Source organism: Peromyscus maniculatus, chromosome 1 (assembly GCF_049852395.1).
Source record: "Peromyscus maniculatus bairdii isolate BWxNUB_F1_BW_parent chromosome 1, HU_Pman_BW_mat_3.1, whole genome shotgun sequence".
Lineage (NCBI taxonomy): Eukaryota > Metazoa > Chordata > Mammalia > Rodentia > Cricetidae > Peromyscus > Peromyscus maniculatus.
The window spans coordinates 61909204-61933576 of record NC_134852.1 but is presented as its reverse complement, the minus strand read 5'-3'; the positions used below and the strand labels follow the sequence as shown (position 1 = coordinate 61933576).

The following is a 24373-nucleotide window of genomic DNA, read 5'->3' as shown; positions in this document are numbered from 1 at the left end:
TGCTTGGCACAACTCCCGAAAGGGCGTGGCCTTGAGGCCCCGCCCGCGCCCGGGGTGGGAGGGAGGACCTCCTTTTCAGCTCAGAAACAGTGGGAGCCGGGCCGGCGCCGCCAGCCGGACTCCGCCCATCCGAGGCTCCGGCCCGCTCATTGGCTGGATCCGTGGTGACGTCGTGAGGTTCACAGACAGTACTCCAAGCGCCCGGCGCGCGGGAGGTATTGTACTTCTTCCCCGGCTTTGTTCCTTCGTCTGCTCACCTGGCCCTAGGTGCGTCCTGGCCGTGCAACCCGGAGCGGGTGCCAGCAGCCGCCGCCGCCGCCGCCGCCGCCGCCGCCATGGTGTCCCCGGTCACTGTGGTGAGTGCGCGAGCGCGCGAGCCGCGGCCGGAGCCCCTCCCGGGCCTGGGAGGAGGTAGCGGCAAGCCGGGCCGCCGTGGGAGCCGAGGAAGCTGGTACCCCTCCGGGGGAAGCGGCGGCTGTCACGGTTCCTTGCTCTTCACTCACGCAGCACCCCTCCTCCGCGCGCCCCCAGTCTGCCCGCAGGAGGGAGGAAAACATTGTGCACGTGACTCGGAAGCGTGACTTTGTTGATCCATGTGTGTCTGGAGCGGGTCTGCGGGTCTTGGCCTGGGAGTGGACGCAGCAGGCCTCAGGGTTCTGTGTGGAGGGACCTCAGAGAAGCGTTCGGGAGTGTGTGTGGGGGGGGGGTTGGGGGGGGCAGACCTCTTGGGAATCCTGCTCCAAGTTGGTTTCCTCGTCATCTTGGCGGCGGCGCAGGAGGCGATGTCTCAGTCTAAGCAGCGCTGTTAAGGCGCTAGGTGACAGTGGACCGCTCTCTATTGGCTTGACCTCCTTTTTCAGACTGTCAACTCTAACCTTTGGCTTGTCTCCCCACCCTTATCAGGCTGACTTCTCCGTCATGATTTCACCACCTACTGCCTGTTTCTTCTAGAAAATATGGGCCTGGGGGGTGAGGGGAGAGCAAAGTTGATGTTTCGGAGGGCTGGCAGGTGGAGCTGGTCATCCCCTCGGGTCTCCTCCCTTGACTATGCCCTCACCCTGACTATCCCTGATAAGGGAGTTTCCATGGGGAGGGAGTGTCAACTCTGCTCTCATCTCTCACCTCTGGCAGAGCGAGAGCAGGCTTATCTCTGGACCCACTATATGTCTCTTCTCTACCCTTCCCAAGGGGCATCAGGTACCTGGTAGCCTGGGAATCTGAGTGTGTCCTCAGAGTCCTCTGTGGAACAGCTTCCTCACCCAGCCAGAGCACTTTAGGTGGAGCTTGGGGTCTATAGGGGACCCTAACTGCTCCCATTCACCCTCAGAAACTGTGAACTAGCAACCCAAGAGAAGGAGCTTCAGGAGACCGAGGAACATCTGCAGACTCTCCTCCCCCATCTCGGACTGTGCCTGCAGTGGCCTTGAGTAAAACCTTTCTTTAGCTGCCCTCCCCCTAATCCAGCTGAGACCCAGTCAGCTGGGCCAACTTCCCCCTCTCAGTTCCCCATCTCCTCCCAGCCTGTCTGCTGGCTCCAGATCAGAAGCTGGGACAAGAAGCCCTCCCCACCCCCCTTCCTGTCTCTGGTGCCTCAAGTTGCTCTTGTTCTCTGGGAAAAGAAATGGCCAACACCCCCTTTCCCCAGCCCTGGAAATCTTTGGTGTTTCAAGCACTGTTTATTGCTCCCAACACAAATCTGTTTCTCTTCCCAGCATCCCTAGCACCTCTCTTTGTCCTTGATGCTACCTTTAGTCTAACACAGGTAGAGTAGGAGCTGAGGGTCAGGCTGGGCAGAAGGGAAAGCCTGTGGGGTGGAGGTGCCGCCACTTTCTACATTCCTGGCACTCACCTGGTGTGTTGCTGGGGCTCTAAGCCCGAGTCCTGGCTCTAAAGCTGGGATCATGAGTTGGTCAGTCAGTGTGTTTCTGTGGTTTTCCTCTGACATTACTCCAGTTCCAGACAGCTGGGAGCTGACGCTCACAGGGAGAGGTGCTACGGGATCCCTCGAGGAGGGGGAAGGGAGGAAGCTAGAAGGGACCAGCACTAAGTTGCAGAAGGGAATATCCCAATATTTACTGTTGGTCCAGTGAATGACTATTCTGGCCTAGTCCCAGGGCCAAGAGTGGACGAGAGTGACAGGACAGTGGGACCCTTGCCTGTCCTGGTAAATTGAGCCTCGGGGTGATAATGGCTTTGTTCACATCCTGCTGGCTGGTTGGAGCCGGACAGGCTAGGTTTCTCTGTCAGTCCTCCTTGTCCTGAGTGGTAGAGGGCTAGTGTATGCACTGTAGCCTTGGGGAAAGGTACTGGGTTTTCCATACCACCATGGACTTCTGTGTCCCCAACCTCTGAGTGCTGCCCCTTATCCTGTCTCTTCCAGGTGAAGAGTGAAGGACCCAAACTGGTACCCTTCTTTAAGGCCACCTGTGTGTATTTTGTGCTCTGGCTGCCCTCGTCCAGCCCATCGTGGGTCAGTGCCCTTATCAAGTGCCTGCCCATCTTCTGCCTCTGGCTTTTCCTTCTGGCCCATGGCTTCAGGTTCCTGCTGGCCCATCCCAGTGCCTCCCTCATCTTTGTGGGGCTCGTCTTCTCTGCTGTGGGTGATGCCTTCCTCATCTGGCAGGACCACGGCTACTTTGAGCATGGTCAGTAGTTATAGGAGTTGCCTGGGAGGGTGCCTGGGACTGGAGAAAAGAGGGTCCTGGGGTTGGGATAGGGGAAGGCTTTGGAAGAAGGGACAGGGAGTCGGAGGGTTTCTGAGGCTGGGGACTTTGGTCTTCTGTTGGAGGAGGACCAGTTCTCTAAGGGAGAGGGTGAGTTTAAAACTATAGATCTTCCCAACCCTCCTAGTCCCAGAGCAAAAGCTGCTGGGTTATCCCCAGTCCCGTTCTCTTGCACACAAGTACTCATTAGTCACCAAGCCTGCCTTTAGCATTCTTTGTCCCCTCTCACTTCCAGGTCTCCTGATGTTTGCTGTGACACACATACTGTATGCCTCGGCCTTTGGCATGCGGCCACTGGCTCTCCGGACAGGTCTGGTGATTGGAGTGCTGTCAGGCCTGTGCTATGCTCTACTCTACCCAGGGCTGTCAGGTGCCTTCACCTACTTGGTAGGGGTCTATGTGGCCCTTATCAGCTTCATGGGCTGGAGAGCTATGGCAGGGTTGCGGCTGGTTGGGGCAGCCTGGCGATGGACGGAGCTGGCGGCCGGCAGTGGGGCACTGCTCTTCATCATCTCAGACCTGACCATCGCTGTCAACAAGTTCTGCTTTCCTGTGCCCTACTCTCGGGAGCTCATCATGTCCACGTACTATGCTGCTCAGATGCTCATTGCCCTGTCGGCTGTCGAGAGCCGAGAGCCGGTGGAAGACTATAGACTGAGCAAGGCCAACTGAAGGGACTGGGGTCTGCTCCCCTTTCTCCTGGGGCTGGGGCCCAGACTTTGGGAGTGTGCAGGAGCTGGATCACCAGGCACCTCCTGGGAAAGTGGCAGGCTTGAAGGGGTCAGTGGGAGGAGCTCCCAGGAAAACTGAGCTCAAAGAGGCAGCCTCACATCCCTCGCCTAAGTCAGAGTAGACCTGTCCGCATCCCAGCAGGACTGTCAAAGCCCTCCTGGAAGACGATGGTGCTTTTTGACGCCTTTTTTTTTTTGGCTAGCTGGAAGAGTGTGACTATCTCTTATGCCCAGGACCAATGGCAATGCCAGGCTCATCTTTTCCCACCTTTTCTCTCCCAAGATGACCCAGGACCAGGGCTTGAAGCTCCTTCCCCAGGCCTCCCCGTTGGGAAGATTGGTTGAAGGTAGTCTTGTTTTCCGTTGTCTAGCCTTGTTACTTCCACAATCTCAGTCTTCAAGTGGTGAATGTCCATCTGTCTATGAGAAGTAATAGAGGGAACTTCCTTGGTTTGGAAGCTTCAGGGGGCCAAGGTTTCAGGTTGGTCCCATTTCACAGGCCAGCCCAGAGCTCAGGCCTCATACGGTCACCTTCAGACTATCCCCAGGGCTAGGGTGAACCATGCCAAAGGAAGGGGCTGGTCTCCAGCTACATGTCTTTGTCTTGCTGTCTGTAAAAGACTTAAAGGGGTGAGCCTCAGAGAGCTCCTGGGGGGGGGTGCTTAACCTGGCTCAGAGCTGGGGGCCCTTCCCTGGCAATGCTTTCTTCCTGCCCCGGGGAGTGAGTTCTGAACGACACTTTGGGGTCTTAAGACCTGAGGCACAGTCAATGCAAGGGGAGTAAGGATGGGGTCACTCCACCCTCTACTGCCCATGTGAAAAAAATAAAATAGAATAAAAACCCAAGGGTCATTGGCTTCCTAACTTGTCTGCCTGTGTGGCACGTGCCTGTCCTGGACCCGGAGTGGAGGCATGGTGCCAGGAGCCCTGGTTGTCCTCATAGCCTGGGTCACAGTTGTCTTGGCTCAGGCCTCTTGGCACCTCGCTGGCTCCCTGGCTGTGCTGATACTTCAGTGTTCACTGTGTGTGTGTGTGTGTGTGTGTGTGTGTGTGTGGTGGGGGTGGGTGGGTAGTGACTTGCCATTGTCTGCCTTTGTCCTGGGCGTAGGTCCCTGTGTATCGGTGCTTAGCAGTCTTGGTAACCCTTCATGCACTTGCTGCATTATCCTCCCCTGTCCCCAGCCCAGACCTGCTGCTTCTCTAAGTGGTGCAGACTTCTATTCTAGCCTTTCCTCCTTGGACTCTGGGTTTAGTTGAGCGGCCTGGAGGAGTGGAATTAGATGAGCTGATTCTTACTTTAGACCTGAAACCTCAGCAGACTATTGTCTGCCTTACTCCAGCGGCATTTGGATTTTAACAGGCAGTGCCTAGTCCTGGAGTAGAAAGGGTCAGTGGTGAATTATGCCATTGATATTTCTGCTGTACCTTTGCGGGGAATGTAATATAGGAGATTCAAACCTCATGGGTGTTGAATGAATTGATTGATGACTTTCCAAACTTTGTTTTTGGTGCTGGGGATCAAAACCAAGATATTTCGCATGCTAAAATCACGCTCTACCACTGAGTTGTGTAATACTATGAGCTGTTAAGCTAGACCCAAACTAAAGTTTTTACAGACACCTCTCATGGGGATAGAGAGCAAAGAAATATGGGGGTGGGGGGACCCGGAGAGCAGGACGCAGGGCTCCATCATTTCAAGCCTCTAGTTTAAAATCCTTCAAGGCAGTATTCTACTGTAAAACATGTTTAAAACTAGTAAACTACACGAGCAGTTCTGTCCTGCTTTGGCTGGATACTAAGGGAGTAGGGTCCTGATCCATTTAAGCTCTAGAATGCTGAACACAGACCCCTATGATGTGAAGAAATGGAAGGGAGCAGGATGGGGAGGAGGAAGTTAGCAGAATTTGTCTTTCTTGCTGAGGGGAGGGTGAGAGTGAGTGTGGGGATGGAGAAGGAAGGGAAGCCCCAAGGGGACTTCATGTGCTTGGGTTGGCTGTGTCCATCCCCAGGGTTCCTATTGCACTCCACTCTCAGGAGCAGGGAGGGTGAGCTCCGTGAGTTTCTTGTTCCACACCTTCACCTGCACGCTTACAGTGACGCACGTCCTGGAAGGCAGACTGGCCGAAAAGCCCCACATCACCACAGCTGACGCTGATGCCTCCAGCTCGCATGAGGTCCTCCACCTTCCGAAGATTCTCAGTGATGGATGCTAGGCTTGACCTGTCATCTTTGAAAGGTCAAAGCAAATATTTATTAGTGCTCATGAAAGATCTGAAATTGCTGGATTTAGAGTCGCTACATAGGAACTGAGAACTGGTCCCTGAGTCTCCCAAGCTGGATTAGCTGGGTGTGGGATCAAAAGCTGCCATCTAGTCATACTTGGTATTTTCCAGGAATTGTGTTAGGCGCTTCCTCATCACCCAGTAGGTTAGCAAACCAGAAAGGTGGCTAGACAGTGGTGGCACCAGGGCTCGGTTCCATGTTCCCAAAACCAATGAGAGTGACTGTCAGGGATCTCTGGTTGTGGAGTGGAAGCTGGATCCCCCACCTCCATCACCGTGCCCTCCTGGCTTAGTTCTGACACAGTTCAGCAGAGCTGTTCTGGAAGCATGATCTTCTTAGGGCCAGACACTTAGTTGAGCACTTAGGAGACAGAGCAGTGGGACACCATCTCTCTCTCTCCCTAAAGAAAGTCATCTCTAACTGGCCAAATAAAGATCTGTAGCTATGGAGACCACAACCATGGAGGGGCATCACCACAGAGAATTTGAGGGAGTGATAGATCGTGAAGCTGAGGAGATAGGAAATGGGGTGCCTGGCCTGCTAGGATATTAACATGAGGATTGGGAGAAGCTGGGAGGAACCTGAACAACAAAGCATGGCAGGTTGGCTTCACACTGGAGGGGCCACACTGCTAGCCATGTAGCCATGAAGACAGTAGATTGGGTGACAAGGAATAAAGTATCGCCTCAGACATGTTCATCACAAGCCAAAGCAAGCAGGCATATGTGAGAGGAGTGGTCTGCTTCACACTTCCCAGTGTTTGGGCCTCTCTTCTGCCCTTACCCTAGACCAGTGATTTTCAACATCAATGCATATCAAAGCCACTCGGGAAAATTTGCAAACATACAGATTTCTTCCAGAACCCTGCTGGATAAATTGTGGTGGGCCAGTCTGGTTTAAACCTGATGACCAGTATCTTTTTAAAAGGTGGGTCTCAGTCCAGCCGTATATGCTGTCACAGTTTAGCAAGGGATTATGAACTCTCCATATCTGTAGAGGCCAGGAACATTATATAAGACATTGATAAGATGGGAGAATATTTGTATCACTTGAAAGCAGATCAAATGAAAAGACAGCCCTAGCCAATTGAAGAGAGTGATGAATGGATTGGGTCCCTGCCCTTCGACAAGATGGATGTGTCCTCCCTGCAGGCCATGCCTGGTGGTGGTCTCACCATAGACAGTGACCATGCAGCTGCTATGGTCCTTGCCTAGCTCATTCTTCAGTGCAGTATTCACGACTGTCCTTCAGTGTGCAGGTGGGGATGACCAGGGTACACACAGTGCTGCTGGAGTTGTGCCAGAACTTGGAATTGGCAGTGATGTTGACATCACCCTTGTAGGTAGTCACCATGAGCCATGGGTTCCCAAGGAGGTGCCAGTGATGGTGTAGTCCTGGCCACAGATCACAGTGGATCGGAAAGAGGAGTGCATAGTGCCTGTCCTGCTGATACAATTTCAGCATGGTGCTCAGGTCCTCCTTCCTCCCTCCCTCCCTCCCTCCCTCCCTCCCTCCCTCCCTCCCTCCCTCCCTCCCTCCCTCTCTCCCTCCCTCCCTCTCTTCCTTGAGAGAGTCTCACTATACAGCCTGACCTGGAGCTTTTGTAGACCAGGCTGTCCTCAATCTCACAGAAATCCACCTGCCTCTGTCTCCCAAGTGCTGGGACTATAAAGGTGTGTGCTATCGCATATACACAGTTCTTAAGGACTTTTGTACACTCTCAGTGCCCCTCCCCACTCCAGGATTTGACTAGCTGAAGCAGTCTCACGGGTTTTTATGCTTTCCTAGACTGGGGGGAATCTAGATGCCTTCGCCATACCTACTTCTTGGATCCTGGTGTTCTCAGCTCTTTCCCTGGCATGGAACTCTTCCTCCAGACTTCCCCTATGCCAAGTCAGCGTTTAGGTTGTCCTCTTTGCCCCATTGAACCCTCATTTCCAGCTTCCTGATGTTATCTATATCTCTTCAGAGTTTACCACTGTTTTCCAGAGTCCCAGCCCTCGCCCTTAACTGTCCCTCTCTCTAGCAGGCTTCAAATTGGCTCTGTAATCTTCCTCTCCCTCACTATTATCTGGGCCCCCAAGGGCACCTTCCCATCTCCGTATCAGTCACATCACTGAAAGCACCCACCAGATAACATCTCTGCTGAGTTTCTCAAAGGGCTTTAAGTGATAACCGATCTCTTGGCTCTCTGACCTTAACACTACCCTTTAGTGACCCTATGCCCTCTTCACGATCAGGGCTTCCCGAGCAGGCCCCCAGTCCTGTATTCACTCTGGTCCTTATTGACAAGCCAGGTATTCTTGGAGTGCAGTGGGTCGCTGTCAGCCATTTCATTTTGAACCACCAGTCTGAAGTAGCATTTCCTGCCTGGTCACCATGCACTTGTTGCTGAAGACACGCTTGGCTGCAGTGAACCAGCCGGTGACATAGTGGTCATCATCGTCTTCCTGGACATCAGCATTGTGGTTCCAGGTCAGAGTCACTCACGTGTGGGCACACGGCCATAGGTTTGCAGGAGGTCTGGAGAAATCTGGAAGAATTGGAAGTTTGTTAGCTACCCTGGGGACAGAAGTTGGGCCTTCACCCTAGCCTCCCCACCCACCTGCCCAGCCTGTTGGAAGATGGAACCACACACTTCCCTTCTGTGAGTGGTAGGCAGCAGATGTCCTGCAGTCAGAAAAACCTGTTTGTGAAGTATCATCTTGCCATTTAATAGCTTGTGACCTTTGGCAAGTCACATGTCTTTTATGATACCCATTGCCTCATTATTATAGACTAACAATGGCTGCTTATTTTACAGGATTAAGGGATAACGTGGCCACCATGTAGTTAATAACCACATAGTTAATAGTCAATAAAGGTTCATCTTTTTCTATTTCTGCACTGTTCAGACCTCAGCAGTCACCCCCAGTTTTCAGTAGATTCCTCTGCACTGGTAGCTCCTGCCCTTCACCCCTTCTCAGCTTCTTTCCTTGCAGATTGTTCTCTGTTTATGCTTCATATCTCATCAGATATGACCAGCCACAGACTCTGAAACAAGGGCTGTGCCCTGCGTCAATGTCTCCTGGGCTCCAGGACTCTGAGATAAAAGGGTCAAACCAAACCAAACCATTTCAAAACCAAAAAACCTCTCTACCAGTCAAAGGCTGATGAAGCCTTGGTTTGTGGTGTCAAAGTAGGCCTCCCAGCCCACTCGCCGGCAAAGGTTGTGTCTTAGGTTGGTAAGGAGCCGTGGGGAGTTATGTTTGGTGGAGTGTGCAAGGATAGCTACAGAAGGCCTCTGCCACCACCTGCCCCTGCCCCAAGCACACGGGAAGTGTGCGATGATACCTCCCAGAGGCCGCTGCTCACTGCCTCCTGCACGTACCATATGCATGTGGTGATATGTAAGGAGCGCAGCCCCCCGGGCCTCTTACTGTACCTACCACTGGCATGTAGACACCATAGTGTGCGCCTCCACACTCATTCTGGAGCAAGGTCCGACACACTCCTTAGTCGGAACACTTGGTGCTGCTAACGAGGAACTGGGGATAGTTTTTGACCTTGGTGGTGGTTTTCCAGCCCTTGATAGTAATGCTGTCTTTCTGCCAGGTCACAGCAGGTAGTGGTGAGTCCTGGGTGGTAATTGGAGACAGCATAGTCAGTCACCGGGAGAGTATTTGGAAGAAGGCTTTTCTCGTTATCAAATAGTCTCCTAGGCTCCAGGGACCTGGTGAGTGGCAGAAGTAGCCTCAGACAATAGTGCCTACAAAACCCAGCTTGCTGCAGGGGGCTGTATGGGGAGCAGAGTCGGGGACAACCCAGAGAAGGCTGCATAGGCGCAGAGGGCCGTCCCAGCACCCACCACTGTCTGGCTCTAGCTAGGTGCTGAGGTCAAACCTGGGGACAGCTGGGGTGGAAGGGCATGGATTGCTCTTCAGCTTTAAGCCTCCCCTCCAGAGCCTTTCCCAGCCCCTTTAGTGGCTGCGGTACAGGCCATACAAAGATGTCTGGCTGTCCTGGAACACTGGGAAACATTTACATTTTCATCTGTGTCTCCCAACAAGTAAGATCTTGGAAGGCAGGTCCTGCATCTTAATTTGTTTCTATTTTCCTTACGCCTCCAAGGACACACAGAGATACTAATTCGGCACAGTGTTTGTTTCATATTTTTTCAAGCAAGGGATCCCAGAGATTACCCTTGGCTTTGTCCAGGCATAAGAAGTATGGATGGGTTTTCCTTGATCAGAACATCGCCACATCTTTCTCTGTGGGATGAAGCCTCAGGGGAAAGGTTTGGAACTGGGATGTTGGACCTGGACCTATAGTTCTGTGTGCTCACCTGATAGTGGTGTCGCGTGGGCCCTCATCTAGCTCCACAGGGTCTCCAACCCCAGCCTCATTGATGTCTCGGATATGGAAGAAGTATTTCTGCTTCTTGGTGAGGATCCCTGCTGTGTAGCAGATATCAGAGATGGGGTCGTCCATGTACTTGCTCTTCTGTTTGCTGCCTTCAGTTCTCATGTCAAGGATGTAGCTGGATGGTGGGTCCCTTCTACAGGCTCACACCAGCCAAGGGAGATGCTTGAGTTGCAGGAATCAGACATACTTTGGCCCTGTACCAGGCCCGGAGTTTCTAGGGTAGCACAGATATCCAGTTGATCTCCAAATTCATCCATCCCAACCCCATGCCTAGTTCTCACATTCAGTATGCCGGAATCCTAGTGTTCACCACTTCTACAGCGGCTCCCACAGCGACCACTCTTAATATATAACTTTAATTATTCAACAATGTGCCAATTTATTAAAAATTTTTTTCAAGACAGATTTTCTCTGTGTAGTTTTGGTGCTTGTCCTGGATCTCGCGCTATAGCCCAGGCTGGCCTCGAACTCACAGAGATCCACCTGCCTCTGCCTCCTGAGTGCTGGGATTAAAGGTGTGCACCACCACTGCCTGGCGTGCCAATTTATTTTACCAACTCAGTAGTTTCAGTATTCTCAAAATTCAATACACTCTATGCATTCAACTCTCCTACATTCAACTCCCCTACATTCAAAATCCAGCTTTAATTTAGCCATTTCCACCACATCCACTTACAAGCAGCATTCCCACCTCACATCCTCAACTCAAGGCCTCCTAAGCATCCATCCGCTATCCTCACTCAATCTTAACACACTTACTCACTTCCCCAACACGAGACAGCAAAGCTTGATAAAAACTCTGCTCACCCCGCCTTCTCACTGTCCCAGATGCTCAATTTTTATTTGCTGGCTTTCTCTTGAGTGTGAATCCTGCTCCTCTATGAGTCTGGCAATTGCCAGAGAGTGAGGCTGTAGCCCTTCCTGTCAGACTTTTCCCAGTGAGGACATCCTCTCTTAAAGGGGCTTGTTCCACTAACGTGTTGGACTTGGCCTCATACCAACAGGGTCCTTGGCTACCACTGAACTGATTGGCATGCTGGGATGTCCTTATACACAGCTATAACTGGGAATTTACATTCTGTGTCCTCCATCCAGAATATACTCTGTACCTGAGGTGGGAAGATGAGGGGTCATGAAGCTAGGGGCATCTATGAGATAAGAGACCACAGAGTGGGACGCTACAGAAGAGGAGATAATGGGATGTTGAAACTCTTCAAGGAGCTTGAGGAGGGAGTATGCTTACTCGCAAGACTTTCCTTGTCCCACCCCCTCCTGACTTAGAACCTCTGTTCCAAGCACCTCACCCTGGATGGGGTCCTTGTTGACTGGCATCCACAGATTATTGCCTTTCTTTCTCCACTTGACAAAGTAGCCAAGCACTGCCCTGCCCCATCCTGGGCAGGGATATTCTATGTTATGGTCACCAATTCCCTGGTCACATCAGCCACTTGAGGCTGAGAGGCAAGGCCAGGGGGTTCTGTAGGTAACACACAGAGAGAAAAAGTAAAGAAGGGGAGCATGTAGATATTTCCCTAACCCATGTTGATTTCTGTCCCTCTTTAAAACACCTTAAACCTATGATTGTTACTGCTGGTTAAACATTAAAGGGTCAATGTGTGGAAACCCACCACCACCAATTAGTGTCTGGGTCCTAATTCAAAATTTCCTAATTGGATTTTCTTGGGGGTAGAGGGAGGCGTGAGCATTTACTAAAGCCCAAATGGTTTTATGTGTAAGATGTGGCAGTACAAGTCCTCCAACTCCTGCGACTCTGGTGCCACAGTTCTCAGTCTCGACACACTGACCCCTGAAATCAGTTGGGAGGGGTGCAGCCGGTAATTAATTGAGAGTCATAATTAAAATGCCGGTACTGCCAAGAGTTTTCTTTGGAAAAGTGAAAGTGGTTTCAAGCTTATCCCCAAGTTGGTGTCATGCACCCCGCTTCCAAAATGATCTCTGGAGTGAAGAAAGAAGTGGAACTGATTCTTGTAATGACATTTGCTTTTCATCTGCAATCAGAATGCCCGACAGAACAGTTAGTGGGTGAGCCTGTGGTATTCCCTGCAGATCAGCATACCTCAGTGGCCAAAGGCCCCCATCATGACCACTAGGTGCACCCATTAACATGAAGCAATCTTTCAACTATTGGATTTGCTGCAAAGACTTTCTCAGTCTCAGTTGGGTTACTGCCACCCTCTGAACAGAATACAGAGTGTGTAAGTTTTCTCCTCTTTTGCTTGGGTGGTGAAGTTGGCCACTTTGTCATCCATCTCTCTTGTCTTAATCCAGTACTTCTACTATGAACTGTTTTACAGGTGGGCCTTCCATTTCCTGTGCACACAGTTAACCAAGAGCTCCAGGAACTGCACTTGGCCTTGGCGAGGCTTTGGACAGTCTAGAGACAGACAACAGCTTCACAAATGGGGCTTTGGAACAAAGGGACAGAAGGGCATCTCACTGACCAGAGGTCTGGCTAGCCTGGGGCATAACTCAACTGTGAATTTTCTGGATTCTCCCTTATCCTGTGTCCAGCACTCCTAAGATATGCCTAGGGAGTTTGATCCTTGCCTCTCTGAACCTCCTGCCTACCTGGAAATCAGTGCTCTGTAGCCCCTGGCAACCCCTGTTTAGCTGCCATTCACACCACAACCCTCTCCCAGACAAGGTCTCTCCCTTTCCTGAGGCTCCAGAATACCCCTGCTTTCTAGTGTTACTGTCGTCTGGGGTTACAGTTACTTATCTGTCTACTAGTTTTACTCGTTTGGGTATACTGCATCCGTGTGTCCCCAACACCAAGAACACAGGGGTGGTAAACTGAATGAAAATGCAAACCTTCCCTGACCCAGTTTTGTGGCATGATGGTGTGTGTGTATGTGGTGGACTTTGAAGGTCACAAGGCCAGCTCCTCATCACGTTCAAACCCATCTAAAATTCCCTTCCTATCCCAACTCCAGTTTTCTATTCTCATTTTATCCCAACCCTCTGCCCTCCCATCTCATTGTGTTACTTCTCACCTCAGTGCTCTTTTTGACCAGCCTAACCTCTGCTCCTCAGTCCCATCTCCCTCTCACCTCATCTCCTTACCTCCAACCTCATCATTGTTTAGTCCACAGCAACACTCACGTGATCACTGGAAGATGTGTTACGTGCTGTGCACTTGGCTGCGCATTTGAGAAGCATTAGAAATAGATGCTAGGGTAAAGCTCTACCCTTCTCCTGGTGGGAAACTGAGGCTTAGAGAGGTCTACTTGACCAAGGCCGCTTAAGAAATTAGGCAGGTTGGGTGGTGGTGGTGCACACCTTTAATCCCAGCACTTGGGAGGCAGAGGCAGGAGGATGTCTGTGAGTTCAAGGCCAGCCTGGTCTACAGAGCGAGATCCAGGACAGGCACCAAAACTACACAGAGAAACCCTGTCTCGAAAAAACAAACAACAGCAATGACAACAAAAAACAAACAAACAGCAATAGCAAAAAAAAAAAAAGAAAAGAAAAAAAGAAAAAAAAGAAAGAAAGAAAGAAATTAGGCAGTCAGCTTCTGGTCACAAAGCCAGTATTCCAATTCCACTCCTAGTCAAAACTCAAACAATGTCTAGGGCCTCCTTCCTAGTCACCCACTCTGATTACTGGCCAGCTGGTGCTCTCAGACAACCCGGTGACCATGCCTTCACCTAGCATATTGAGGTGCACACCAGGAGCAGTTGCTGTGTGACTGTTATTCTTGAGCTTGAGCAGGACCAAATTGATGTCTTTATGTACACAATCGGAGATGGTGTACTGGTTCTCTGTGCTCCACCGACACATGCTCCTTCTCGGTCACCTACATAACATCTTATATCAGGTCACTTTGAGCAATAGCCTTGCTTGTAAGCTGTGTAGCGTACTTTCATGGTCACAGGGAAGCTAGTGTTTCCGGATGGATGAGTCAATAGAAGGAGATCTACAGGGCAAGGCATCAGGGGATGGGGAGGAACTGGTGGCAATGGGGTGGGGGCTATGACCATATGGGCTGGCCCAGCATCTTTGAACCTTTCTATTTTCAGAGGTCCTTACATGCAACAGATACTTGGGCTTATCTGGGGGTGAACAGATGTGGATTCATATTTCCACAGAGAATGTCACACAGCTAAAAGCTAGCAATTTTTTGGTTCATGATTACCCAGCTGAGAATATGACCCCAGGGTGTGTGTTAACTTCAGGTTAGTGACTATTATAATTTCATTTTCACACTTGTCTCCCCTACTAGAAGATTGTTCTCTTTTCAGTACCCATCACAGAGCCTTGCCAAGAGCAGATAGATGGATGGGTGGATGGATGGATGGATGGACACATGGGGGCTGCCGTGACATGAATTCTACCCCTCCAGCTCTCACTGAACCACTCATAGTGATATGAGTGATCTGACATGTGATATGAGCCTCTGTACGAAGCTCCTGCTCGGGCAGAGAACTTGCCACTGTTGCCGAGTCTAGCATCTTTGATCTTAAGTGTCTAGGTCAGACCAACCTCACGGCCTGAGATCTCCTACTTGTCACCCCTCTTCAGCTCATTCCTGTTGAACTTCCGCACAAAATCAAGTCTCTTTCTCGGTGTGGCGGGTCTCCATCACCAATGTCTGTCATTGTCACCATCTCTAGTTTCACTTCTTCCGTGAACTTCAGTGGCTCATTTGCAGCAGAGAGCAGGGAGGTGGACCGTGAAGGAGAATGCAGATGCAGGGGTCACTGACCTCCTGTGGCCCACGGCTGGGGAAGCACCCTTCCTTGCCTTCCACTCGCTAACCTCCATCTGCTCTGGAGTCTCATCTTGTGCTAGTCACACGGTCTCTCCTCCAGGAATATTAACAGCCTTAAGAAACGTATGTAGTATGAGAGATCTGATGGGCACTATTGTAGCTAATTTTCACACATTGATTATTCTAATTCTCATCTAGGTAAGGTTCTATTATGATTTTTCCATTTTACACAGAGAGAAACTTGGGCAAAGAAATAAGACAACTTGCTGTATGTAAATCACGCATCCATACGTAGCAGAAGCTGGGACATGGACCCCAGTAGTCTAACTCCAGAGTCTGTCCTCTTAACCACTATGCCACACTGTCCCATGACACTATTTCATAATTTTTAAGGAATATCTACACCTTATAGCTCATGTTTCCTTTTTATACTAACACCCATCCCCATGTAGTCCTTTCATGCATAGACCACAGTCCTCTCTCCAATATGGCCATAAACCCTTCAAGGCCATTCCTCACCCTGACAGGCCTTTTGGGCCTAGATGCTTACTTTCATATGCCTACTTTCCAGCATGGTGAACTGTGCACTTATCTTAGTCACTTTTCTATGGCTTATAAAAGGAAGTACTTATTTGGGACTTACAGTTTCAGAGGGTTAGCTGCCATAAGTATCACAGCAGGAAGCATGGCACTAGAGCAGTAGCTGAACCCTCACGTCTTGAGACATAACTACAAGGCAGAGAGAGCTTACTGGAGATGACATGGGCTTCTGAAACTCCAGGCCGTCACCAGTGACACACCTCCTCCAATAAGACCACACCTCCTAATCCTTCCCAAACAGTTCTGCTAACTCGGGACCAAGTATTCAAATATATGGGCCTATGGGTGCGGGGGGCGGGGCATTCTCATTCTCAAGCTAGCACAGCACTCATCCAGTTGTCTCCCACAGTCAGGCTGTAGACACTGGCATTGCTCATGTTTATGTTGGTAATAACCAGCATGTACTTGGTACCCACCTTCCTCACATGCTCCTTTCCCAGGGAATGCTGGATCCTGAAAAGCTCAGTGTCCTGCTTCATAGAACAGTGGGGAAGGCAATGAAAGGGTTTAGGAAGAGACCTCTGAGCTCCTCATTCCCCAGAGTCAGCATGATTGACTCTGGAGAGTGCATGCTCATCTCTCTAAACATACCCAGACCCATAAATCTCTCTAGCTTTATCATCCAGCTTGGTGAGACCCAAAGTCTTCCCATAAGGCCCACATTCTTTTTTAAAATTAATTAATTTATTTATTTTACATCCAACCGCAGTTTTCCCTCCCTCCTCTTCTATTCCCTCCCCTCTGCCCTCCTCCCCCTCAATCTACTCCTCTTCTGTTTCTGTTCAGAAAGAAACAGGCCTCCCATGGGGTATCAGCAAACCAAGTTGCCATAAGTCTAAGCACTTTCCCTTGCATTTAGGCTGGGCAAGGCAATCCAATATGAGGAATAGGTTTCCAAGAGCCAACCAAAGCATTAGGGACAGCCCCTGCTCCCATTGTTAGGAGTCCCACAAATAGACCAAGCTACACAACTATCACATATATGTAGAGGAAGGTCCACATTCTTAATGTGTATGAACCCATTAGATACTTTTTCCTAGGAGCAAGATTTCAGTGACCTTCAGAGTTATTTACTTCAAGCTAGATTCTGTTTGAAGGTGGGTAGACTAAGTCATGGAAAGAGGAAAGTGACCGCTTCACATCAAAATGGAAATGGTAGAATAACTAGAAACAAAGTCTAGGAACCAGCCTCTTTCAATGTTCTCAGAAGATGTCCTCTTGGTTGGCTAGAAGAGAGGACCTGGCTTATAGCTAATGAGAGGGTCTGAGAAGGCAGAAGGTGCAGCAGCCATGGTGGAGCCAGGGTGGTACCTGGCTAGGTGCTCCCCACCATGACCCCTATCATTTCAATGTTGGGGTCCTTCAGCTCCACAATGCGGTCAAAGACCGCGGTGGTGTCAACTTTGGTCTCTATGTCTTCTGGTGCCTTTAAAATCCTAATGACCTGAGAGATTGTTTCGACAAAGTGCAAGGATCAGAGGCATTTGTCTAGGCTGTGCCCACCGTCCTGGAGGCAACCCCTTAAGATCCACACTCATTCGGTAACACTCCATGCCTCACCAAGTTCATTGATCAACTGGAAGATGGAAGAGTAGGATTGTAGGAGATGAGGAAGGAACTGCCAATCACAGAATAGTCATTATGTGCCTGGGCCGAGGACATTCTCTATAATTATATGGTCAGTGCTTAGCAAGAGTTTGCTGAATGAGCAAGTAAATGACAACTGAAAACAAATACAAGAGAGAAATATAATTTTTGCTGATGTAGAAACTGAAACTTGGAGAGATACCTAAGACAGTAGAACCCAGATCTGTCTGAATCCACATGCGTGCAACTGGGGTGTGTGTGAAATGAGTAAAGGTAGGAGGGTGACAGGTTCTCTCTCTGCATTTCTGGTAGACAACCTGCCTTTGAGTGTGCGTGTGTGCGTATGTGTGTGTGTGTATGTGCACGTTTGTGTGCAGGGCAGGGGAGAAGTCCAGGTCTGAGGCCCAAGCCCCTGCTCTCTGCTGGGCACTGACCTCCCTCACCCCTACTTCCACTTTCCTCTATGCCTTTGAGCTTTTTGAGCAGCTCTCCCAAGTCAGGGAAAACTTAACTCCGTGTAGACCTTTGCAAAGTCCTTCTTGGGTACCTCAGCCCAAATCCCCAGCATCCTTCTCTTCTGTCACCCTCTGCTTCTTTTTCTTTTTTTTTTTTGGGGGGGGTCAGTGAGTCCTAGATTGTTAGAGGGGGACTAAGATTGTTACTCACTGTCTCCCTCTGCACCAGCCTTGAGATACCCCTCTACACTCTGTGAGCTCTTGAACTCAGGACTCTGACAAAGCCTTTGAGAGGCTTCAGCTGGATGGGGAGGAAACTGCATCCTGGGCAGGGAACCCCTTCCCCCTAACCTTCCATCTTCTTCTACAGCTTCTTGGCCTGAGGACAGAACGAGGGCACAGTCAGACAGTCAGATTCCTAGGTTCCTAGGAGAAAAAGCCAGGAGGAGGAGACAGGCTTGCCCTCTGTTACCAGCAGGGATGGTGTAATGGCATCTGTGTACTCATTGCTTGCAACACACCTGTTCTTGTCTGAATTATCTGAGGTCAGCTGCTCCAGATGGATCAGAGTCAGACCATTGTGTATGTGTGTGTGTGTGGGCGGGGGGTGGGGGGGCGCGCAAGAGATTTTCTATGAGATGGGAAAAGAGTTTTTAGAGGAGAGGAAAGGGAGCTTGAGTGTTGAGCTTATGTGTGAAAAACTGGGCAAGCAGCATGGATATGGGCATCGACTGCCCAATTCCATAGCAACATTGTCAGCTTCTCCATCAGACCTTCCCTTGGCTATGAGCTCCTAAAGGGCATGGATCTCCTGAGTTGGAATTTATATTCCATTTTCCTGCAGTGGGAAATTTAATGCAATTTCATTTAATGCAATTTATTTGTTCACCTCAGGCACTAGCCTGGACTCTTGAGGGAACAAGAGTGAATAAAAGCCGTCCTGGTTCTTGTTTGCATCATGTTCACAGTGAGATTGGGCTTTCAGAGAGCTTGCTGAATGGCTGGCCATGTGTGAGGGGTACCCTGGAGGAAACTCGGGGACAGCTTGTGTGTGGGCAGAAGATCTAAAGACCAGGCTTTGGGAAGAGAAACCAACTTCTTTTGAGGGAGGGAGGCAGAACTTTGCCTTTCACAGTGGGGAAGTGGGGAAGGACCTTAGCCATTATAGTGTCTCCCGGTGACCCATCTCTGCTTTACATCAGCCTCTGGAAGCCAGAAATTGAAGCCAGGCAGCACTTTTCTGGAAGTGATCCCGAGTGATACCTTAAGGATGATTGGTCCCTGATAAGGCTCTTCTGGAGGGTCCAGGACCTCCGGGCCTCACCCCTAACCCTATGTCCCCCAGCATGGTCTCACTGCATCCATTATGGTCCCTCTTTGCTGTCCTCACTATGTAGCTATCTGCTTCCTGAGTCCCCAGTTTGATCAGCTACTCCTTCGGCCTTCCTCTGCTGGCGTAACCCTGCCTTTTGGCTTGGCCCTAGTTGTCGCCTTGCCCTGCAGATAATTTTGGGCCCCTGCTTGCTCTAGTAACACCTCAGTCCCCAAGGCCTTTCCCATCCTGTGGTGTCCCTTCTCCCACTACTGTTTTGGGGTTGCATGGTGGCTGAGGCCTGTAGTCTGCCCTGGCAGGGGGTCAGGAGGGGTGCGTAATGGGTGGGAGGTGTCTAGGCCTCCACCTCCTCGGTGTCCAGCCTCATCTTTAGCATGTGTTGTGTTCCTTGTAGATTTTGTCGTAGAAGGTCTTAGCTATTTTCCCCTCCCCCTCTTCAGGACATGGTGAGTTTGAGGTTTTCCTGCACCAGGGCTCCCTGAACACTGCTTTATTCCCTATGGTGGAAATGTGCCATGTTTTACTTCACAGCCTGTAGGTTGGAAGCACTGTCTAGTCCTTGCCTCCTCCTGGAGAGCTAGGGTCCAGCCTGGAGCAGGGAGGAATACAATACTTTGCTTGTGTATTGGGGGACACCATGGAAAAGGCTGGAGAAAAAAGAGGACTAGGGGAGACACAGGGAGAGGCATACTCTCAGGAGAGATGATGGGATGAGGTTTCTCATGAACTCAGGGACACTTCCCCAGGCAGGGTGCTGGAATTCCAGGTCTGGTGGAGAACAACACTGTGCTGGACGACTTCCTTGTCACTACTTCCTGTGGGCCAAGCGAGAGGTCTGGAAAGGCTCTAGGTGGGAGTTCAATGAGGGATTGAGGGTCACATTTGCTTGCGTGGGTGGAGCCTGGAAAGCAAGGGCAGTGAGGGACAGAGAGAACAGGAAACCATCTGTGGCTGGAGTTGATCGTTATCAAATTCTGCCAAATTTCAGCCACTAGGGGGAGCTAACACCTCTCCACCATTCCAGTGGTCAAGGATCTTTGTAGGGCCACCTTGAATCTTATACAGATGTATAAAAGGAGACTTCCCTTTTAGGAGATCTGTCTGTCTGTCTGTCTGTCTGTCTGTCTGTCTGTCTGTCTGTCTGTCTAACCTGTCTATCTGTCTATCTGTTCATCTTTTATCTATCTAATCTGTCTATCTATCTATCTATCTATCTATCTATCTATCTATCTATCTATCTATCATCTATCTATCTATCTATCCATCTATCTATCAATCATTCTATCTGTCTATCATCTATCTATCTATCTATCTATCTATCTATCTATCTATCTATCTATCTATCTATCTATCTATCTATCTATCTTCTCTTGAGCTTCTCTCTTGGGAGTTCTGGTCCCTTAATATAAGGTACTTGGGCCTGCTTCTCCGTGGGAGGGCTGTAGCTTAGCTGAACTCTGTCCTAAATTTTCTCAGCCAGTCTGTGGGTTCAGCATTAGTTTTCTTGGAAGTAGTGATTCCTGGGTGAGGGACAGGATACACTGCCAACCCAGAGGGGCTGTCTGTGGATTTCATTTGAACCGAAAGAGCACATCCCACTTCATCCCCTTCTTGTTTTGTTTTCTTGTGATGATGGGGAGTGAACCCAGGGCCTTGTATCTGCTAGGCCAGTGCTCTATCCTATAACTACAGAAGATCCTTACGGCTGATGAGTTATCAATGAATAATAATTGCTCTGCTTTACAAGCCCTTCCTCTGTGCCCTGGGTGGTGGGAGGCACATATCAGAGGTGATTGTGCTAATCTTTAGGGCAGCCAGTGAAGTAGGTGCTTTTGCTATCTGCACTCCGGCTGAGATGGAAAACATTTGGTTAAGAAGCTCTCACGGCTTGATTTTAAATAGCAACTAGAGGTCTAAACAGGCGGTGTGGAGGCTGTACTTTGCCTGCAGATGTCTTTTTTTTTTTTTTTTTGACCTCCACGATGTGTAAACAAAGTAGCCGTCCATGAAAAAGGAAAGATGTCATGTGTGAATTTTGATTGCTAGTTAGTGGGAGGTGAACCACATCTCTCTCTTTAGAAGGGTGTCCTCTCAAGCGTCCCCCCACTTTACCTTCACATTCGTGTTTCCCCATTCCCTGCCTGAGCTCTGCTGGTCACTCCTGTCAACCCTGGCTGCACACCAGAATCCCTGAGGAGCTTAAAAAACATTCCCGATTTAATGGTCTGGGAGAAACTCGGGCATGGCTAGCTTTTCCAGCCCCACCCCTCTGTCGAGATGACTCCAATTCACAGCTAGGGCTGAGAATCATGACTGTAAACCATTTTGCATTTTTTTGGTCTAGACTGTAGACCTTGAGTCCTGGCTGCTTTACTGTTTCACTGTCTCACTGGCCAGAGTGGTATGTTGTTTATCTCATGACCTTGTACACAGATGACTTAGTGAGACTCTGTCCTTCTGGGACCTTGAAGGTAGTTATAATGACTGTGGGGAAAGATATTCAATACCTTGGCCTCCAGGCGTCTTTTAACAGCTTCCACCAGAGACTCAGCTGAAACCGTCTGTCCTGCTCTGAGACCCCTTCTCAGCTTTCCATCGCTGTTGCTGTCTCCTTCAAGTCCGGCCCCCAAGGATTCAGAGCCTGATTGCTAAGGGCATTTGTTTATGTGCTTGTCTTACCTCTGCCTGTGGCCAGGTCTCCCATTTCTTAAGTGGACCAGGATTAGCATTGCTCAATGTAGATAAAGTATCTACCTTCCTACAAGAGTGACATTCATGCAACCCATTTGCCCCTGGCTCTGAATGTCTTAATCAGTTCAAGAGTTTATCAACCTTTTACACACATCTGTGGGATTCGTCTTTTTTCCTAATCTCTTTTCCCAGAGATCTGGCCATCTAGCTCAAGCCTTGGATTAGAAGCACAGGTTGGGAGGAGGTTGCTGCTGGTATTGGGGTCTCCTGAAGGGCCAACTCATGGCAAAGACTGAGGCCACCCATGGGTAGGTACAGAAGAAGAAAGGCTTTCCTGACCTCCCTTCATACCCCTCACCCATTCCACTGCCTCCCACCATCTTGGTTGTCTGAGAGGTCTACAGGTGGGTGGTGGAGCTGGAGAACACCACGGACACATATTCCTGTGCCGTCTGCTGGTGGTAAGTGGTCGTGGGCACTCACCTGTGTAGACCACAGAGGGGGTGAGGCCCCTGAAGATAAGAGGGTAGGAGGGATATTCAGAGGTGGTGCGTGTGCGTGGGCTGTGTCTGTAGACACAAGAGGTGGGAATGCGCAGCCAAGGAGAGCAGTCCGGCAATGGACCTTTACTCTCTGGCCTCTCTTTTCTTTACACCCCATTTTATTTTCCCTGAATGGTTACAATCACTAGCGGGCCTGTTCCTTCACCCAGCAACACAAACAATCCCAGGTTCCTGGAGAGGGAGGATCTGGGGCTTAAACCTACTCAGATAGCTGAGTAGGGCTCACAGGGAGCTAGGATACCTGTTGAGAGGTGCATGGGAGAGGAAGACAGTGCTGGGCGTTTCATCAGGAGGAAATGAAGTCAGGCCAAAGGAGGGATTTCTGACTATGCTATTAGGAGGTAGGCCTTTCAAGGAAGCTGATTAGCACTTTTTCTCGGTCCTAGGGACTTGCATTATTTGGAATGGTGAGACAGGTGACTGTGTTTCCACAGCTGTTTTCATTTGTCACAGGACAAAGGCAGAGGCTTAGCTTTTATTTCTTATACTTTTTTAAAACCAGTAGTTTAATATATTAACAACTTCAGATGCCATAAACATTTTCTTCCCACCTCCCAGCTCTCCAGATGCAATCTGGGGTTCCCACTGAAGCCCTTCCATTCAGACACGGATAGGGGTATGCGACCTTCACATTGTACACATTAGGTGGCCTGCCATACACAGTTCTGCCCCTGCTTTTTCTCTGTGCCTTGGAGATCTCCGTATACCAGTTTACAAGGCATTTTCTTTTTTTTTTTTTTTGGTTTTTCGAGACAGGGTTTCTCTGTGTAGCTTTGCGCCTTTCCTGGGACTCACTTGGTAGCCCAGGCTGGCCTCGAACTCACAGAGATCCGCCTGGCTCTGCCTCCCGAGTGCTGGGATTAAAGGCGTGCGCCACCACCGCCCGGCTACAAGGCATTTTCTTGTTCTTGACGACGGCACTAGTGTTTCAGGTGACTGGACGCACCTGCCTCTTAGTTAACCTGCGTGGTGGTTTTTAAGAACCTATTTTGCATATGAAGAAACGTGTCTGATTCAAGTGACCTATCCAAATTGTCGCTGAGAACAGAATCTGAGCTTCTTGCTCCACCAGCCCTGCCTAGTCCAGTGTTCTTCAGAGAATTCAAAGCCTTCTTCTGAGCAGGTGGTCTGAGACTAACTCCCGATTTTTTTTTTTTTTTTTGAGACAGGGTTTCTCTGTATAGCTTTGCACCTTTCCTGGAACTCACTTGGTAGCCCAGGCTGGCCTGATTTCTACCTTGTACATCTTTGCTTCTGTCTCTGGGTTCTGAGAGCATTCCATATTCTGCCTTTCTCCATCTCCCCCTCTGGCTCAGGAAGTACTAGTTTATGTCTCTTTCCAGAGGAAATGGCAGGAAGCCTCCCCTTCTTTACTAACCTGAGCCTTCCAATCCTTGAATGTTGTGCCTGTGGCTTGGAGGCTCAGCTGCTGCCCTGGCCAAGCAGGGTGGTCGGTCTCCTTTTTTCCAACAGCGGGCATTGACTGTCACTAGTCCTTAGATGCTGCACCCGTCATTGGGGGATCCCTTTCTTTTTTTGGGGGGGAACCCCTTTCTTAGGCTCTTATTTCAACTTGGTGGCACAAAGCTTAGCCATGGGAGTTGGAGGAGGGAAGCAAGCTGGATTCTGTCCTGTGGACGGAATGCTGGGGACTAGGCCTGAGGGAAGCTGAGGTGGCAGGTCAGGAGTCCATTTCCTGTGCCTTATGGTAGAGGTGCTGTTTCTTACTGCTGCAGGGTGGGGCTTCTCTGAGCTGAGGGGGCCAGGGTTGCTGTCCATGCTCGGGTACATGAGCACATACAGCCCGACAGGGTTGGGGGTGAAGCCGAAGGCTTTTGTCTTCTCAGGACTGGACGAGGTACGTTGGGTGAGTCCTGTGGCTGTGCCACCCTGCACAAATCCTGGGAATACCATTTGTCCTGCACTGTGTGGCCTTATGGGGTAGGGGAATGACATTAGCTCTTCTTCCTATTCCTCAGTCCAGTCTCTGAAATCTGGGTAGAAGGGCCCATCCTCTGAAAGGGAGATCTCTGTGAGCTGGCAGCCCTGCCTCGGACCTGTTGGACCAGTCCACTGACCTCCTGTTGGCTCTGTGGGGCCCAGTAACAGTTGCAACCCAGTAGTTTCCCTTGGAAGGCCTGGACTGAGAGTAGCCCCTCCCAAAGGGCCCCAGGGAACTAGATTCTAAGCCATCTGGGACACTTCTGCTCTGTTCTTCTCCCCTGGCCCTAAGATGAAGCTGTCATCCACTGATGGTAAAAATGGAGGTCA

General features: G+C 50.1%; 2 protein-coding genes across 2 annotated transcripts; one reads left to right on the top strand and one right to left on the bottom strand.

Moving 5' to 3' along the window:
* Window positions 1-225: 225 nt before the first annotated feature.
* Window positions 226-4300, top strand: Tmem86a (transmembrane protein 86A). Its single transcript, XM_006993439.4, has 3 exons — window positions 226-356; window positions 2381-2645; window positions 2959-4300. The coding sequence occupies exons 1-3, from the start codon at window positions 336-338 to the stop codon at window positions 3393-3395; spliced, it is 723 nt and encodes a 240-aa protein (XP_006993501.1). The 5' UTR covers window positions 226-335; the 3' UTR covers window positions 3396-4300.
* Window positions 4301-5484: 1184 nt separating this feature from the next.
* Igsf22 (immunoglobulin superfamily member 22) lies at window positions 5485-24016 on the bottom strand. Its single transcript, XM_076556229.1, is given in 26 exon segments — window positions 5485-5637; window positions 6787-6967; window positions 6969-7131; window positions 8012-8112; window positions 8114-8222; window positions 9162-9354; window positions 9620-9629; window positions 10062-10272; window positions 10275-10355; window positions 11140-11190; window positions 11193-11244; window positions 11426-11523; window positions 11526-11620; window positions 12286-12342; window positions 12344-12536; window positions 13810-13946; window positions 14565-14713; window positions 14715-14757; window positions 14759-14836; window positions 15810-15943; window positions 16804-16917; window positions 17504-17522; window positions 17524-17564; window positions 17566-17637; window positions 17970-18065; window positions 23831-24016. Coding segments are annotated over 26 exon segments (2817 nt in total).
* Between the last annotated feature and the right edge of the window lie 357 nt (window positions 24017-24373).